The following is an 18,727-nucleotide window of genomic DNA, read 5'->3' on the forward strand; positions in this document are numbered from 1 at the left end:
TTTAGAATCGACGTTGGGTCATTGATTCCACAATTAATATTCCTCTGCCTTGCGTTTGTCAGCGATGATCAAAAAGTCATCCAGCTATCTATGGCGTTCACTCCAACTTGGGGTTGAGTGGTGCCATCTGCTTCATGATGTCCTGCCACTCTCTTCTGTCCTTAGCTTGCCTGCCAGCTCTGGCCGGAGAGTCGATGTTCTTTTTGCTGCAGTCTGCTTTCAGGCAGTCACTCCCATCTTTTTGGTGGGTCATCCTCTCGGGCGGTTTCCATGGACACGTGCCTCGAATGCTAGTCCGGGAAAGCGTGACGGTGGCATTCGCTGGATGTGGCCGAAGTAACGTAGTCTTCTTCTTGTAATTCAGTCCAGAATGGTTAATTCCGTACCAAGGGTTGCATACCAAGGTGGTGTTGCAGATCCTGTCCAGACGTGACCCTCCCGTTATTTTGCGGCGGCGCATCATTTCAAATACAGCACGGAAACAGGCCCTTCAGCCCGACTCGTCCATGCTGACCAAGATGCCCCAACTAAGCTAGTCCCACCTGGCCCATATATACCTCTAAACCTTTCATGTCCATGCACATGTTCGATAGTGTCTGAACAAGGGTCTCGTCCCGAAATGTCACCTATTCCTTTTCTGTGTTTGAGTTTAGTTTATTGTCACGTGTACCGAGGTACAGTGAAAAACTTTAGCCGTGTGCTAACCAGTCAGCGGAAAGACAATGCAGGATTACAATCAAGCCACTCACAGTGGACAGATACATTCTCCAGAGGTGCTGCCTGACCCGCTGAGTTACTCCAATATTTTGTGTCTATTTTTGGTGCAAACCAGCATCTGCAGTTCCTTCCCACACATACATGTCAAATGTTATTCTACTTGCCTCCACTACCTCCTCTGGCAGCTCATTCCATATACCCGCCACTGTCTGAGTGGAAAAAGTTGCCCCTCAGGTTCCTATTAAATCTTGCCCCTCACCTTAAACTTATATCTCTGGTTCTTGATTCCCCTATCCTGGGTAAAAGACCCCCAGGGTAACGTCACGGTGGCGCAGCAGTAGAGTTGCTGCCTTACAGCGAATGCAGCGCCAGAGACCCGGGTTCGATCCTGACTACGGGTGCTGTCTGTACAGAATTTGTACCTTCTCCCCGTGACCTGTGTGGGTTTTCACCGAGGTCTTCGGTTTCCTTGGTAAATGTAAAAATTGTCCCTAGTGGGTATAGGATAGTGTTAGTGTGCGGGTGATCGCTGGTCAGCGCGGACCCAGTGGGCCGAAAGGGCCTGTTTCCGCGCTGAATCTCTAAACTAAACTGCATTCACCCTATGAATTCTCATGATTTTATACAACTTTATCAGATCATCCAAACATGTAAGGAAAGCATGAACACTCTTCCACAAATGGCTAATTTATATTTAGCTTTAAGAGCATAGAACAGTACAGCAAAGGAACAGGCCCTTCGGCTCACAATGTCTGTGACAGACATGATGCCAAGTTAAACTAATCCCTGCCTGCCTGTGATCCATATCCCTCCATTCCCTGCATCTCCTATCTAAAAGCCTCTTAAACGTTGCTATCGTATCTGCCTTCACCACCACCCCCGCCTGGCAACACATTACAGCCACCCACCCCTCTCTGTGTAGAAAAACCTGCTCCGCACATATCATTCAATCTTTGCCTTTGCAAAAAAATGATAAACGATATCATAATCATCGTCAGACTGCACAATTTGAAAGGTAAGTGTTCTGTCTTAACTTCAAAAGAAATATATTAAAAGAGTGGATCTATCAAGGGCGCAGCTGTGGAGTTGCTGCCTCACAGCGCCAGAGACCCGGGTTCCATCCTGACTACGGGTGCTGCCTGTGCGGGATTTGTACGTTCTCCTCGTACAATGTTACGATGCGTGGGTGTTCCCCAGGATCCCCGGTTTTCTCAGACACTCCAAGGACGTAGGGGTTTGTCGGCTAAATGGCTTGGTAAAATTGTAAATTGTCCATAGTGTGTGCAGGAGGGCGTTAGCGAGAGGGGAACGCTGGTCGGCGCGGACATGTTGGGCCGAAGGGCATGTTTCCGTGAGCTGTACCTGGAAACTATACCAACCCCAAACCCCAAATCATATTATAAAGTCGATTAGTAAGAGCATCAAAGGTTACGGGGAGAAGGGATAAAAGATTTCAGCGGGCAATATCAACGGCGGTGATATGAGATCACATGAGTGCCATGGTCACCGTATCTGTGTTAAGGGCTTGGACACGCTAGAGGCAGGAAACATGTTCCCGTTGTTGGGGGAGTCCAGAACCAGGGGCCACAGTTTAAGAATAAGGGGTAAGCCATTTCGAATGGAGACGAGGAAACACTTTTTCCCACAGAGAGTGGTGAGTCTGTGGAATTCTCTGCCTCAGAGGGCGGTGAAGGCCGGTTCTCTGGCTGCTTTCAAGAGAGAGCTGGATAGGGCTCTTTAAAAATAGCGGAGTCGGGGGATATGGGGAGAAGGCAGGAACGGGGTGGATGATCAGATTGTGGATCAGCCATGATCACATTGAATGGCGGTGCTGGCTCGAAGGGCCAAATGGCCTACTCCTGCACCTATTGTCTATTGTCTATTGTGTGGCTATGCGCCTGTTTTGAAATGCTTAGAGTAGAATAATAACAAACATTCTGTCGAACATCATGAAGATGCATTATTTTCCCTGTGTGGCTGTGCAGAGGGTTATCTCAAGGCAGTGCAGAAGAGCACCACAAGGACAGCTGGCAAGGCCAACCCTCTGGGTTACATCTTCACCCCTGTAGTTTGCCAAATGATAATAATTTACAGTGCAGGAAGGAAGTCATTCAACCAGACATGTTAACGCAGCCAAAAAAATAGCAGTTAATTAGATTAATCCCATTTCCCAGTTATCTATTTATAGTGTTGTAAATTAGTTGGCACATTTTGGTACTTTTTTAAAAATCTGACTACGGTCCCTCATCTCAGCCTTTCACAAGTTATAGGAGGAGAATGAGGCCATTCAGCCCATCGAGTCCACTCCGCCGTTCAATAATGGCTGGTTACTACACAATGTACAGAACAGCCCACTGAGTCGATGTGCAAGTTTAGTTTAGTTTCTTATTGTCATGTGTACCGAGGTACGGTGAAAAGCTTTTTTTGGGGAAGCTACAGCACTTGCAGCACCAGAGACCCGGGTTCGATCCCGACTGCAGGTGCTGCCTGTACGGAGTTTGTACGTTCTCCCCGTGACCGCGTGGGTTTTCACCGAGATCTTCCGTTTCCTCCCACACTCCAAAGACGTACAGATTTGTAGGTTATTTGGCTTGGTGTATGTGTAAATTATCCCTAGTGTGTGTAGGGTAGTGTTGATGTGCGGGGATCGCTAGTCGGTGCGGACTTAGTGGGCCGAAGGGCCTGTTTCCACGCTGTATCTCTAAACTAAACTAACCAGTCAGCGGAAAGACAATACATGATTACAATCGAACGCTCTACTGTGTACAGATACTGGAGTCTGAAGAAGGGTCTCGACCCAAAACCTCATCCATTCCTTCGTGCCAGAGATGCTGAGTTACTCCAGCATTCTGTGTCTAGCTGGTATAAACCAGCATCTACAGTTCCTTCCTACAGGCTAAAGGGTATATTGTATAATGCAAGATGGGACTGCTGAAAGAAAACTAGCCAGTCCTCCATTGACCCTTGGTGATAAGTGAATCCAGATCCAGGATTATTCAGATTTGATCAATTCATACTTCATTCACACTTACGGATTAACCAGTTATCTAAGAGGAAAAAAAAGACAAAAGTGCTGGAGTACTTCAGCAGGTCAGGCAGCATTTCTGAGGAATAGGGATAGGTTACTTTTCAGGTCCGAGGAAGGGTCCCGACCCAAAACGTCACTTGCACATGTTCTCCATAGATGCTGCCTGACCCGCTGAATTACTCCAGTACTCTGTGTCTTTGTTTTTGTATACCAGCACCTGCAGTTTCTTGTTTCTACGTATCTAAGAAAGCCTTGCTAGCCAGCAGCCCAGCAAGGAATCGGTGCTTTCAGGATAAGACAGAAAAAATTGTGAATATAGAACAGTGGCACAGCGGTAACGATGCTGCCTCACAGCGCCAGGGCCCCGGGTTCGATCTTGACCACGAGTGCTGTCTGTATGGAGTTTGTATGTTCTCCCCGTGACTGAGTGGGTTTTCCCTGGGTGCTCAGGTTTCCACCCACAATCAAAAAACATAGAGATTTGTAGGTTGGTACACAAAATTGCTGGGGAAACTCAGCGGGTGCAGCAGCATCTATGGAGCGAAGGAAATAGGCGACGTTTCGGGCCGAAACCCTTCTTCAGACTGATGGGGGGGCCGAGAGATTTGTAGGTTAATTGGCTTTGGTAAAAAAATTGTAAATTGTCCCTAGTGTATAGGATAGCTAGTGTACAGGGATCGCTGGTCGGCACAGACCTGTTTCTCTAGACCTGTATCTCTAAACTAAAGCACAAGAACAGACCCTTCGGCCCACAATATCTGTACCGAACATGATGCCAAAATCTGCCTGTGCATAATCCATATCCCTTCATTCCCTACATTCCTGGGATGTCAGGACTTTCATATGAAGAAAGACTGGATAGACTCGGCTTGTACTCGCAAGAATTTAGAAGATTGAGGGGGGGATATTATAGAAACTTACAAAATTCTTAAGGGGTTAGACAGGCTAGATGCAGGAAGATTGTTCCCGATGTTGGGGAAGTCCAGGACAAGGGGTCACAGTTTAAGGATGAAGGGGCAATCCTTTAGGACCGAGATGAGAAAAACATTTTTCACACAGAGAGTGGTGAATCTCTGGAATTCTCTGCCACAGAAGGTAGTTGAGGCCAGTTCATTGGCTATATTTAAGAGGGAGTTAGATGTGGCCCTTGTGGCTAAAGGGATCAGGGGGTATGAAGAGAAGGCAGGTACAGGATACTGAGTTGGATGATCAGCCATGATCATATTGAATGGCGGTGCAGGCTCGAAGGGCCGAATGGCCTACTCCTGCACCTATTTCTATGTTACTATACATACATGCGCCTATCCGAAAGTCAATTAAATGCCACTATCATATCTGCCTTCACCACCACCACCACCCCTGGCAGCACGTTCCAGGCACCCATCACCCTCTGTGTAAGAAAAAACTTAAATGGCCTGTCCCATTTGGCAATTTTTAGGGCGACTGCCGGCATGATTGACAGACGTATCAGGTCACCAAAAAATTAGCGGCGTGATGCGGCGGTTGCGCGCCCTGGCAACGTTTGACGCGCGGTGTTTTTTCAAGTGTCGCAACATTTTTTTTGTCGCCGTTGGGTTTGGAAATGTTCAAAATCTTTTGGGGACACTGATATGGCGTCGGCAGTCGCCGAAAAAAATCGCCAAGTGGGACAGACCCGTAAGAGTTCTAGTCAGTGGATTTAGCCTGGACACTTAGGTGGGTAAATATGCGGCATTACTATCTAAGGTAAGCCCGAGGTGGTCACAATTCGGGAATTTCACACCTATCAGTGGTTAATGGGAAAGTGTTGTTTAAAGGAGTCCGTATTTTGAGTAAGTGCCAGATGTTCTCCTCCTCTCTCCGCAGTTCTTTCTTAAACAGTTGATAACACTGTTGTCATTGAGCTGGGCGGGAGGTGGGGCATGTACAAGCCATGGTACAATACCCCCAACATAGGACAGTACAGCACAGGAACAGGCCCTTCAGCCACAATGTCTGTGCTGAATATGATGCCAAATTAAACTGATCCCTCATGAAGACACCAAGCCATGACAATACACAATAGGTGCAGGAGTAGGCCATTCGGCCCTTCGAGCTAATACCGCCATTCAATGTGATCATGGCTGATCATCCTCAATCATTACCCCGTTCCTGCCTTCTCCCCATATCCCCTCCCCTGACTCCGCTATCTTTAAGAGCCCTATCTAGCTCTCTTGAAAGCATCCAGAGAACCTGCCTCCACCGCCCTCTGAGGCAGAGAATTCCACAGACTCACCACTCTCTGTGGAAAAAAAGTGTTTCCTCATCTCCGTTCTAAATGGCTTACCCCTTATTCTTAAACTGTTCTGGACTCCCCCAACATCGGGAACATGTTTCCTGCCTCTAGCGTGTCCAAGCCCTTAACAATCTTATATGTTTCAATGAGATCCCCCTCATCCTTCTAAATTCCAGAGTGTACAAGCCCAGACGCTCCATTCTCTCAGCATACGACAGTCCCGCCATCTAAAATCAGTACCTTGTTGCTGCTTTTCCCCCCATATCCCTTGATTATCTAACTCTCTCTTGAAAACATCCAGTGAATTGGCCTCCACTGCCTTCTGCGACAGAGAATTCCACAGATTCACAACTGTCTGGGTGAAGTTTTTCCTCATCTCTGTCCTAAATGGCCTACCCCCTTATTAGAAACATAGAAACATAGAAATTAGGTGCAGGAGTAGGCCATTCGGCCCTTCGAGCCTGCACCGCCATTCAATATGATCATGGCTGATCATCCAACTCAGTATCCCGTACCTGCCTTCTCTCCATACCCTCTGATCCCCTTAGCCACAAGGGCCACATCTAACTTCCTCTTAAATATAGCCAATGAACTGGCCTCGACTACCCTCTGTGGCAGAGAGTTCCAGAGATTCACCACTCTCTGTGTGAAAAAAGTTATTCTCATCTCGGTTTTAAAGGATTTCCCCCTTATCCTTAAGCTGTGACCCCTTGTCCTGGACTTCCCCAAAATCGGGAGCAATCTTCCTGCATCTAGCCTGTCCAACCCCTTAAGAATTTTGTAAGTTTCTATAAGATCCCCTCTCAATCTCCTAAATTCTAGAGAGTATAAACCAAGTCTATCCAGTCTTTCTTCATAAGACAGTCCTGACATCCCAGGAATCAGTCTGGTGAACCTTCTCTGCACTCCCTCTATGGCAATAATGTCCTTCCTCAGATTTGGAGACCAAAACTGTACGCAATACTCCAGGTGTGGTCTCACCAAGACCCTGTACAACTGCAGTAGAACCTCCCTGCTCCTATACTCAAATCCTTTTGCTATGAAAGCTAACATACCATTCGCTTTCTTCACTGCCTGCTGCACCTGCATGCCTACTTTCAATGACTGGTGTACCATGACACCCAGGTCTCGCTGCATCTCCCCTTTTCCTAGTCGGCCACCATTTAGATAATAGTCTGCTTTCCTGTTTTTGCCACCAAAATGGATAACCTCACATTTATCCACATTATACTGCATCTGCCAAACATTTGCCCACTCACCCAGCCTATCCAAGTCACCTTGCAGTCTCCTAGCATCCTCCTCACAGCTAACACTGCCCCCCAGCTTAGTGTCATCCGCAAACTTGGAGATATTGCCTTCAATTCCCTCATCCAGATCATTAATATATATTGTAAATAGCTGGGGTCCCAGCACTGAGCCTTGCGGTACCCCACTAGTCACTGCCTGCCATTGTGAAAAGGACCCGTTTACTCCTACTCTTTGCTTCCTGTTTGCCAGCCAGTTCTCTATCCACATCAATACTGAACCCCCAATGCTGTGTGCTTTAAGTTTGTATACTAATCTCTTATGTGGGACCTTGTCGAAAGCCTTCTGGAAGTCCAGATACCCCACATCCACTGGTTCTCCCCTATCCACGCTACTAGTTACATCCTCGAAGAATTCTATAAGATTCGTCAGACATGATTTACCTTTTGTAAATCCATGCTGACTTTGTCCAATGATTTCACCACTTTCCAAATGTGCTGCTATCCCATCTTTAATAACTGACTCTAGTAGTTTCCCCACTACCGATGTTAGACTTACTGGTCTGTAATTCCCCGTTTTCTCTCTCCCTCCCTTCTTAAAAAGTGGGGTTACGTTTGCTACCCGCCAATCCTCAGGAACTACTCCAGAATCTAAAGAGTTTTGAAAGATTATTACTAATGCATCCACTATTTCTGGAGCTACTTCCTTAAGTACTCTGGGATGCAGCCTATCTGGCCCTGGGGATTTATCGGCCTTTAATCCATTCAATTTACCCAACACCACTTCCCGGCTAACCTGGATTTCACTCAATTCCTCCAACTCCTTTGACCCGCGGTCCCCTGCTATTTCCGGCAGATTATTTATGTCTTCCTTCGTGAAGACGGAACCAAAGTAGTTATTCAATTGGTCCGCCATATCCTTGTTCCCCATGATCAACTCATCTGTTTCTGACTGCAAGGGACCTACATTTGTTTTAACTAATCTCTTTCTTTTCACATATCTATAAACACTTTTGCTTATTCTTTTATTCCTAAGGGGTATAATTAAATTGCCCCTAGTGTGTAGAATAGAGCTAGTGCACGGGGCGATCATTGACCGGCGTGGACTGGGTGGGTTGCAAGGCCTGTTTCCACCCTGTATTTCCAAATCTAAAGCTAAAAAGCACAACAGTAGGCCCTTCGGCCCACAATATCTATGCTGACCATGATGCCTGGAGAAACTGTTATCTGCCTGCACATAATCCCTATCCTTCCATGCCTTCCTTATTGAATATTTGAAAAGGTCGCCTATTTCCTTCGCTCCATAGATGCTGCCTCACCCGCTGAGTTTCTCCAGCATTTTTGTCTACCTTCGATTTTCCAGCATCTGCAGTTCCTTCTTAAACATTAAAGCAAATTCAAGTGATTTCAGTAGGGGTTTTGCAGGATAACATACAGTAACCACAAACCATTGGCATTTACTGTTGACTGTCAAGAAATTGCATCATAAGACCAGGTTATTCAAGCTTCAAGCTGCAGACTGGTGTGAATTGGCCATTAAGACACAAACAAGGTGTGAATGACTACTTAAACGACTATCATCAGGCAACAATGCAACTCACCAGGAGCCTGGTAATCAGTGTGCTTACGTTCTCTAAACCATAGTCATAGAGTGATACAGTGTGGAAACAGGCCCTTCGGCCCAACTAGCCCACACCGGCCAACAATGTCCCAGCTACACTTGTCTGTGCTTGGTCCATATCCCTGCACCTGTCTAACTGTTTCTTAATAGAAGAGATAGTCCCTGCCTCAACTACCTCAACTTAGATAGAGCTCTAGGAGAGTTAGATAGAGCTCTAGGGGCAAGTGGAATCAAGGGATATGGGGAGAAGGCAGGCACGGGTTATTGATTGGGGACGATCAGCCATGATCACAATGAATGGCGGTGCTGGCTCGAAGGGCCGAATGGCCTCCTCCTGCACCTATTTTCTATGTTTCTATGTTTCCTCTGGCAGCTTGTTCCATACGCCCACAACCCTTTGTGTGAAAAAGTTACCCCTCATATTTCTATTAAGTCTTTTCCCCATCACCTTGATCCTATGTCCTCTGGTCCTGGATTCCCCTACTCTGGGCAAAAGACCCTGTGCATCTACCCGATCGTTTCCTCTCCTGATTTTGTACATCTCTATAAGATCTTCCCTTATCCTCCTGCGCTCCATGGAATAGAGACCCAGCCTACTCAACCTCTCCCTGTAGCTCACACCCTCTAGTCCTGGCAACGTCCATGTAAATCTTTTCTGAACCCTTTCAAGCTTGGCAATATCTTTCCTATAACATGGTGGCCAGAACTGAACACAATATTCTAAATGCGGTCTCACCAACGTCTTATACAACTGCAACATGACCTCCCAACTTCTATACTCAATACTCTGACTGATGAAGGCCAAAGTGCCAAAAGCCTTTTTAACCACCTTATCTACCTGCGACTCGACCTTCAAGGAACCATGCACCTGTACTCCTAGATCCCTCTGCTTTACAACACTACCCAGAGGCCTACCATTTACTGTGTAGGTCCTGCCCTTGTTCGACGTCACAAAATGCAACACCTCACACTTCTCTGTATTAAATTCCATCAACCATTCCTCCGCCCACCTGGCCAATCGATCCAGATCCTGCTGCAATCGTTCACAACCATCGTCACTATCTGCAAAACCACCCACTTTTGTATTTTGTGTATCAACATTTCATTCTGGTGAGTTTTGATGAGACGTAGAGTCAGAGGCATAGAATCAAAGGGGTAAGGCTGTAGAAAGGATTTAGGAGGATGTTGCTAGGACTCGAGGGCTGTGAGCTGTAAGAAGAGAGAAAAACCGTGAGTAACTGCTGGAGCAACCCCCCCCCCCCCCCCCCACACTGTCTTAATATCTAATGGTATCTCATGCAAAAATACCAGGAGCTGGAGTAACTCAGTAGGTCAGGCAGTATCTCTGGAGGACATGGGCTGGTAGTTTCAGGTAACGTTGCTTGCACATTTCCCTCCAGAGATGTTGCCTGGCCTGCTGAGATCCTCCAGCGCTAGATAGACCCCCAAAAATGCTGGAGGAACTCAGCAGGACAGGCAGCATCTCTGGAGAGAAGGAATGGGTGAAGTTTTGGGTCGAGGGTTTTGGGTTTTTGGCCCAACTTGCCCACACCGACCAACATGTCCCACCAGCCTACATTTGGCCCATATCCCTCTAAACCTGAGATAGACACAAAAAGCTGGAGTAACTCAGCGGGACAGGCAGCATCTCTGGAGAGAAGGAATGGGTGACTTTTCAGGTCGAGACCCTTCTTCAGACTAGGTCTAAACCTGTCCCATCCATGTACCTGTCTACATGTTTCTTAAACATTGTGACAGTATCTGCCTCAACTATCTCCTCTGGCAGCTCGTTCCATGTACAACCGCCCTTTGTATAAAAACATTAGGCATCAGATTCCTATTAAATCTTTCCCTTCCCCCCCCCCCCCTCTCTTTAAACCCATGTCCTCTGATTTTTGATTCCCATACTCTAGGTAAAAGACTCAAAAAAATGTTGCCATACTTGAAAAAACACCGTGCATCAATATGTCATCATGCCGCAACTTTTTCGGTGACCTGATACGTCAGTCAATGATGCCGGTAGTCTCCGAAAAAAATCGCCATGTGGGACAGGCCCTTTATTCAGTCTGAAGACACTTTGTATCCATCTTCTGTGCTCTCCTATTTCTATGACAAGGGGTGAATACAATTTTTTTCCTGTCCAAAATTTAGGAAGTTTCTTTTTGCCGTTCAAACAAGTTCTGCTCACCATCTTATTTATAAATATGCTGTGTTTGGAGCGCAGGTGGATGAGGAGCGATCTTATAGAGGTGCATAAAAATCATGAGAGGAATAGATCGGGTAGATGCACAGAGTCTCTGGCCCAGAGTAGGGGAATCGAGGACCAGAGGGCACAGGTTTAAGGTGAAGGGGAAAAGATTTAATAGGAATCTGAGGGGTAACTTTTTCACACAGTGTGGGTGGGTGTATGGAACGAGCTGCCAGAGGAGGTAGTTGAGGCTGGGACTATTGCAAGTTTAAGAAACAATTAGACAGGTACATGGATGGGACAGGTCTAGAGGGAAATGGGCCAAATGCAGTAAGAAAGAACTGCAGATGCTGTGAAAATCAAAGGTAGACACAAAATGCTGGAGTAACTCAGCGGGTCAGGCAGTATCTCTGGAGTGAAGGAATGGGCAACGTTTCGAGTCGAGACCCTTCTTCAAGATTCAAGAGAGTTTATTATCATGTGTCCCTGATAGAACAATGAAATTCTTGCTTTGCTTCAGCACAACAGAACATAGTAGGCATTGACTACAGAACAGATCAGTGTGTCCATATACCATTGTATAAATATATACACAAATGAATAAATAAACTGATAAAGTGCAAATAAACAGATAATGGGCTATTCATGTTCATAGTTTTGTCTGAGCCAAATTTCCAATCCGATTCCAATTCCAATCCAATATTTATTACATGTCATTTGAACCTCAGCGAGGCTCAAACGAAACTCCGTTTCCACAGCCATACAAACAAAGACAATTCCTACAAGACGTACAAACAATTCAATTTACACAAACATCCACCACAGTGAATCAATGAAGTTTCATACCCCTGATGGCCGTGGGGGAGTAGCTATTCCTGAACCTGGTCGTTGTAGTCTTCAGGCTCCTGAAGGTAGCGGGGAGATGAGTGTGTGGCCAAATGCAGGCAGGTGGGACTAGTGTAGATCAAAGAACCTCCGCTTTAGGATCTTTGGTGTAGATGGGACATGTAGGTCGGTGTGAGGCAGGTTGGGCCGCTGTATGACCGTTGGTTTATGTTGTGGTACCTACCCCCCCTTTGTTTGTGTTAATCTGATGCATTCAGGAGACAACTCGGGAGAGTTTTTGTTTCCCATTCATAGGCAAATATGTTTTTTTGCCCATCAGGCCGAGACACACCCACCCAGGGCCGGCGGCACCACGACTAATGCGCTCTTGGGAGATTGTAGACGCCAGTGTCTGACCATTAATCTCTCTCTACGACCTCCCTCCCTCCCTCCCTCCCTCCCTCCCAGCCCGTCCTCAGTTGCAAGTTTGGTTTCTTAGGCAGCGACAACCATGCACCGAGCCGCCCTGATCTTGTGCGCCTTGTCCAGTCTCCTGCACCTTCTCCCGGCCCTGCCCATGAGAGAAGCCGCCGCCGCTGCCTCCTCCACCACGGCCCGGCCAGAAGACGAGGAGATCTTCCACCAGTTCCTCAGCGGCAGCTTGGAGATGGAGGTGGAGGCGGAGGCGTCGGAGGAGGATGGCAGCAGCAGCAGCAGCAGCAACAGCAACAAGCGGCTGGGGAGACGGGAGACCATGGTGGGGTTGAGGCACCTCCACTGCTCCAAGGCGGCGGGCGAGACGTGGTCGGCCGCGGGCGGTGGTGGTGGGGCTGCCCAGTTCCCCGAGAGCGTCCTGTACCGAGTCACGGTGACCACCGCTTCCACCGAGCCCCCCTGGAAGGTCTTCCCTCTCTGGCACCTCATGGTCTTCATGAAGCGCTTCTACAGCTGCTGCAAGTTCGGATATCCCTGCAGGACTATCAAGGGCTACCAGGGACGACTGTTGGGACGTGAGTAGTGGCGTTTTGGTCTTGTTTTTTGTTGTTGTTGACTTGTTGGGGGGGGGGGGGGGGGGGGGGGAGAGTTTGAGATGCCATTGATTTAGGAGTCAGCGAGAGGAACTGCAGATGCTGCAATCCTCCTGAGCAAAAAACACAAGGCGCTGGAGGAACTCGTATATGCGTTGTAGGAACTGTCTGAAGAAGGGTCTCGACCCCGAAACGCCGCCCATTCCTTCTCTCCAGAGATGCTGAGTTACTCCAGCGTAGACAAAAATGATGGAGAAACTCAGCGGGTGCAGCAGCATCTAGTTTAGAGGGGTTCAGATGGGATTGAAGGGGTTCAGAGGTGCTCAGAGGGATTTAGAGGTGTCCAGAGCGGGTTACATGTGTTTGAAGGGGTTTCGAAGTGTTTAGAGGGGTTTGGTGGGATTTAGTGCGGGTTCGAGAGGTTTCGATGTTCGATTTTCCAGCATCTGCAGTTCCTTCTTAAACACTTAAGGAACTGCAGGATGTTGGTTTAAACCCAAGCTTGCCCCCTCCCCCCTCCAAAAAAAACCCATGCTGGAGTAACTCAGCAGGACAGGCAGCATCTCTGGAGAGAAGGAATGGGTGACGTTTCGGGGTCGAGACCCTTCTTCATTCACCCATTCCTTCTCTCCAGAGACGTGGCCTGTCCCGCTGAGTTACTCCAGCATTTTGGGGGGTCTATCTAGCGCTGGAGGATCTCAGCAGGTCAGGCAACATCTCTGGAGGGAAATGTGCAAGCAACGTTACCTGAAACTACCAGCCCATGTCCTCCAGAGATACTGCCTGACCTACTGAGTTACTCCAGCTCTTGGTATTTTTGCATGAGATACCATTAGATATTAAGACAATGGGGGGGGGGGGGGGGGGGGGAGGAGATGAGATCCGACGGAGGAATAACTTTTCTGGGAATATCTAAGACTTATACAACATCAAGGAAAAAATGGCGAGCAGAGAGCGTGGCTGCAAATACTGAAGTCACTTACTCGGAAGTTCACATGGTCTGATGGAGTAACTCAGCGGGTCGGGCAGCATCTGATGAGAACATGGATCGGTCACGTTTCGGGTCGGGACCCTTCTTCAGACGACTCCACTAAAGAAGGGTCTCGACCCCGAAACGTTGCCGATTTCCATCGCTCCATAGATGCTGCCTCACCCGCTGAGTTTCTCCAGCATTTTTGTCCACCAAGCATCACCTATCCACGTTTTCTGTTGATGCTGCCTGCCCACCCTGAGTTATTCCAGCACTTTTTTTCCCACACAGAGGGTGGGTGTATAGAACGAGCTGCCAGAGGAGGTGGTTGAGGCAGGAACTATCAACAACAATTTAAAATTCAATATGGATAATATGCATAATTATAGCAACGTTTAAGATACATTTGGATAGGTACAGGTTTAGAGAGATATGGGCCAAACACAGGCAGCGTAAATGGGGAATTTAGATGATCAGCCATGATCACATTGAATGGCGGTGCTGGCTCGAAGGGCCGAATGGCCTACTTTTTCTATGTTGGTCGTTGTGGACAAAGGGCCGAAGGGCCTGTTTCCACGCTATATATGACTGACTATAACATGGATAGGAAAGGTTTAGAAACATATAGGCCAGATGCAAGCTCATGAGACTAGTTTAATTGGGGCATCTTGGTCAGCATGGACGTGTTGGGCCGAATGGCCTGTATCCCAGCTGTAGGGATCTTACGAACGTTTATCCTAAATTACGTTTATGTGAGATGTCTTAATGTGGGAAAAAATCCCAGCGGATTTTCCAGGGTTTTGGGGAAAGGGGGGAGGGGGGGCGTGGATGGGACATGGACCAAGGGTAGATTCTTCAGAGAGGTAGTTTAGTTTAGAGATACAATTATGAAGGGTTTGGACACACTAGAGGCAGGAAACATGTTCCCGATGTTGGGGGAGTCCAGAACCAGGGGCCACAGTTTAAGAATAAGGGGTAAGCCATTTAGAACGGAGACGAGGAAACACTTCTTCACACAGAGAGTTGAGTCTGTGGAATTCTCTGCCTCAGAGGGCAGTGGAGGCCGGTTCTCTGGATACTTTCAAGAGAGAGCTAGATATGGCTCTTAAAGGTAGCGGAGTCAGGGGATATGGGGAGAAGGCAGGAACGGGGTACTGATTGTGGATGATCAGCCATGATCACATTGAATGGCGGTGCTGGCTGGAAGGGCTGAATGGCCTACTCCTGCACCTATTGTCTATTGTTTATTATCTCTGGAGAACTTGGATGGGTAACGTTTCAGGTCGGGGCCCTTCTTCAGACTGGGTTTGAAAATTCGAAACATCAACTTTCCACATTCTCCACAGATGCTGCCTGACCCACTGAGTTACTCCAGCACTTTGAGTCTTTTTTGCAAACCAGCACCTGCATTTCTTCGTATACTCAGGTTATATGTAGATAGACAGAAAACGCTGGAGTAACTCAGCGGGACAGGCAGCATCTCTGGATAGAAGGAATGGGTGATGTTTTGGGTTGACCCGAAATGTCACCCATTCCTTCTCTCCAGAAATGCTGACTCTTGCTGAGTTACTCCAGCATTTTGTGTCTTATCTTCAGTTTAAACTAGCATCTGCAGTTCTTCCCCACAGATTACAAGCAGATCTGGGAAAATCTGCCCCTTTGTCTAGCAGTTAACGACAAGACTGAAGTACAATGGAATGGCTTTAATTCAATTCCAGGTCTTAGAAACATCGAAAGTGGGTGCAGGAGTAGGCCATTCAGCCCTTCGAGCCAGCACCGCCATTCAATGTGATCATGGTTGATCATCCAGAATCAGTAACCCGTTCCTGCTTTCTCCCCAAATCCCTTGATTCCATTAGCCCTAAGAGCTAAATCTAACTCCTATCCTCAATACATCCAGTGAATTGGCCTCCACTGCCTTCTGTGGCAGAGAATTCCACAGATTCACAACTCTCTGGGTGAAAGCATTTTTCCTCATCTCAGTTTTAAATGGCCTAACCCTTATTCTTAAACTGTGTGACCCCTGGTTGTGGACTTCCCCCAACATGGGGAACATTTTTCCTGCATCTAGCCTGTCCGATCCCTTAAGAATTTTATATGTTTCCATGAGATAACCTCTCATCCTTCTAAATTCCAGTGAATACAAGCCCAGTCGACCCAACATCGGGGGGAAATTTTTACTGCAATTGAAGTTAATGGAATAAAAGTATACACTGTACATATGCAGGATTAAATGCATTTACACAGAATGATACACGGAACGAGATTGATCCCTGGGATGGCGGGACTGTCATACGAGGAAAGATCGAAAAGACTAGGCTTGTATTCACTGGAGTTTAGAAGGATGAGGGGGATTCTTATAGAAACATATAAAATTATAAAAGGACTGGACAAGTTAGATGCAGGAAAAATGTTCCCAATGTTGGGCGAGTCCAGAACCAGGGGCCACAGTCTTAGAATAAAGGGGAGGTCATTTAAGACTGAGGTGAGAAAAAACTTTTTCACCCAGAGAGTTGTGAATTTATGGAATTCCCTGCCACAGAGGGCAGTGGAGGCCAAGTCACTGGATGGATTTAAGAGAGAGTTAGAGCTCATGGGGCTAGTGGAGTCAAGGGATATGGGGAGAAGGCAGGCACGGGTTATTGATAGGGGACGATCAACCATGATCACAATGAATGGCGGTGCTGGCTCGAAGGGCCGAATGGCCTCCTTCTGCACCTATTTTCTATTCTATGTTCTAGGTTAAGTGCAACAAAAGCCTCATCAAAGTGTCTCTTGTTCCTCAGATGATGACAGGGAGATGGAGTTTTTCCTGAGACCGGAGTATCTGTTTGTGAACATACTCCGAGCACAGCTCCACTTGAACATTGCCAACCCGGATAGAGTGGTGTTGGAGGCTGAGATCCGGGTGAAGATGCAAGGCATGACCGTCACCACTAGGGCACGGTAAGCAGGCGGCAGCACTGTGGGGAGGGGTGGAGTCTGTGGTCACTGACGCAACATGGACGGAGTTTTTATACGCCAACCCCAGTGGCAATAGACAATAGGTGCAGGAGTAGGCCATTCGGCCCTTCGAGCCAGCACCGCCATTCAATGTGATCATGGCTGATCATCCCCAATCAGTACCCCGTTCCTGCCTTCTCCCCATATCCCCTGACTCTGCTATTTTTAAGAGCCCTATCTAGCTCTCCCTTGAAAGCATCCAGAGAACCTGCCTCCACCGCCCACAGACTCACCACTCTGTGATGAAAAAGTGTTTCCTCGTCTCCGTTCTAAATGGCTTACCCTTTATTCTTAAACTGTGGCCCCTGGTTCTGGACTCCCCCAATGTGATTTCATTGTCCTATCAGGGACACATGACAATAAACTCTCTTGAATGTTGAATCTAACAAGTGTAACACAATTAGGCATGTGCGGATTTGTAGGTTAATTGGCTTCTGTAAATTGGCCCTAGTGTGTGTCGGATAGAACTGGTGTAAGGGGGGATCGCTGGTTTGGAGTTGATTGGGGTTGGAGTTGGCTGGGTTGGGTTTGGAGTTGGTTGGGTTGGGTTTGGAGTTGGCTGGGTTGGGTTGGGTTTGGAGTTGGTTGGGTTGGGTATGGAGTTGGTTGGGTTGGATTTGGGGTTGGCTGGGTTGGGTATAGAGTTGGTTGGGTTGGGTATGGAGTTAGCTGAGCTGAGGGTTTGGAGTTGGTTGGGTTGGGTTTGGAGTTGGTTGGGTTGGGGTTGGCTGGGTTGGGTATGGAGATGGTTGGGTTGGGTATGGAGTTAGCTGGGCTGAGGGTTTGGAGTTGGTTGGGTTGGGGTTGGCTGGGTTGGGTATGGAGTTAGCTGGGCTGAGGGTTTGGAGTTGGTTGGGTTGGGTTTGGAGTTGGTTGGGTTGGGTATGGAGTGGGTTGGGTTGGGGTTGGCTGGGTTGGGTATGGAGTTGGTTGGGTTGGGTATGGAGTTAGCTGGGCTGAGGGTTTGGAGTTGGTTGGGTTGGCGTTGGTTGGGTTGGGGTTGGCTGGGTTGGGTATGGAGTGGGCTCCAGGTCCGTAGCTCGCTGGTTCCTCCTCACACTTCTCATGTTTGTGCCGCAGGAACATCGTCTGGCACACCAGGTCCGAGAGCGAGCTGGCCTTTGACGCCCTCTTCCTCTTCAAGCTGATGAAGGAGGCCCACCTTCAGGCCGGCGGCGGCACCACGCAGTTCCAGCTGATCCTGAGATGTTCCCGGCACAACCGCCCGCTCTCCTGCCGCGACCACGGCGTCGTCGTCTTGCGGGCTCCGTTCATGGCCATCGGTTACATCTAAAGCACCTCCCGCGCGCGCCATCATGGGCTCCGCCAGTCTTCGTTCATACCGTCCCCGTGTGGCAGTCAGTACATCGGCCTCTGTAAACTTCCACACACTGTGCCATGGGGGGGGGGGGGGGTGGGGTCTGTTAGTTAGGTTTGCACTTTGTGGCGGGATTCATTCTTTAACTCGAATGAATGAATGCCAGTTCATTGTCACTTGTGGCAAGTCACAGTGATAGTCGCTTTTGTTTTGCGTACCCGAGGTATGCAGAGAGTGGCCACACAAAGGGCGCCGACAAAGTTACAAAGGTTCCATTTTGAAGAAAACCAGCCTGAACACATTCCATTTGTGGCCCCCCCTTAGTTCTGGGCGCCCCCCACCCCCGATAGCAAGATGCTTCTTCTATATGTGTGGGGCTCATGATCAAGAGACTTGATTGTTAATGTGTGTCCTGTTAGCGAAGGTTCCACTGGGAGGAAGGGGGGGGGGGGGGGGTTGCCATGGTAGCCATTACACATTTATTGGGAGTGCTGGACATGGAATGGGAAGGGGTGGTTCATTCACCTATCC

At 48.1% G+C, this 18,727-nt stretch overlaps 1 protein-coding gene across 1 annotated transcript; it reads left to right on the forward strand.

Annotated features, from left to right (window-relative positions):
• Positions 1 to 12,606: 12,606 nt before the first annotated feature.
• Positions 12,607 to 18,271, forward strand: LOC116987209. The gene is made up of 3 exons (XM_033043071.1): positions 12,607 to 12,887; positions 16,662 to 16,821; positions 17,959 to 18,271. The coding sequence occupies exons 1-3, from the start codon at positions 12,632 to 12,634 to the stop codon at positions 18,170 to 18,172; spliced, it is 630 nt and encodes a 209-aa protein (XP_032898962.1). The 5' UTR covers positions 12,607 to 12,631; the 3' UTR covers positions 18,173 to 18,271.
• The last annotated feature ends 456 nt before the right edge of the window (positions 18,272 to 18,727 follow it).

This window comes from Amblyraja radiata, chromosome 25 (assembly GCF_010909765.2).
Source record: "Amblyraja radiata isolate CabotCenter1 chromosome 25, sAmbRad1.1.pri, whole genome shotgun sequence".
In the NCBI taxonomy this organism is placed as follows: domain Eukaryota; kingdom Metazoa; phylum Chordata; class Chondrichthyes; order Rajiformes; family Rajidae; genus Amblyraja; species Amblyraja radiata.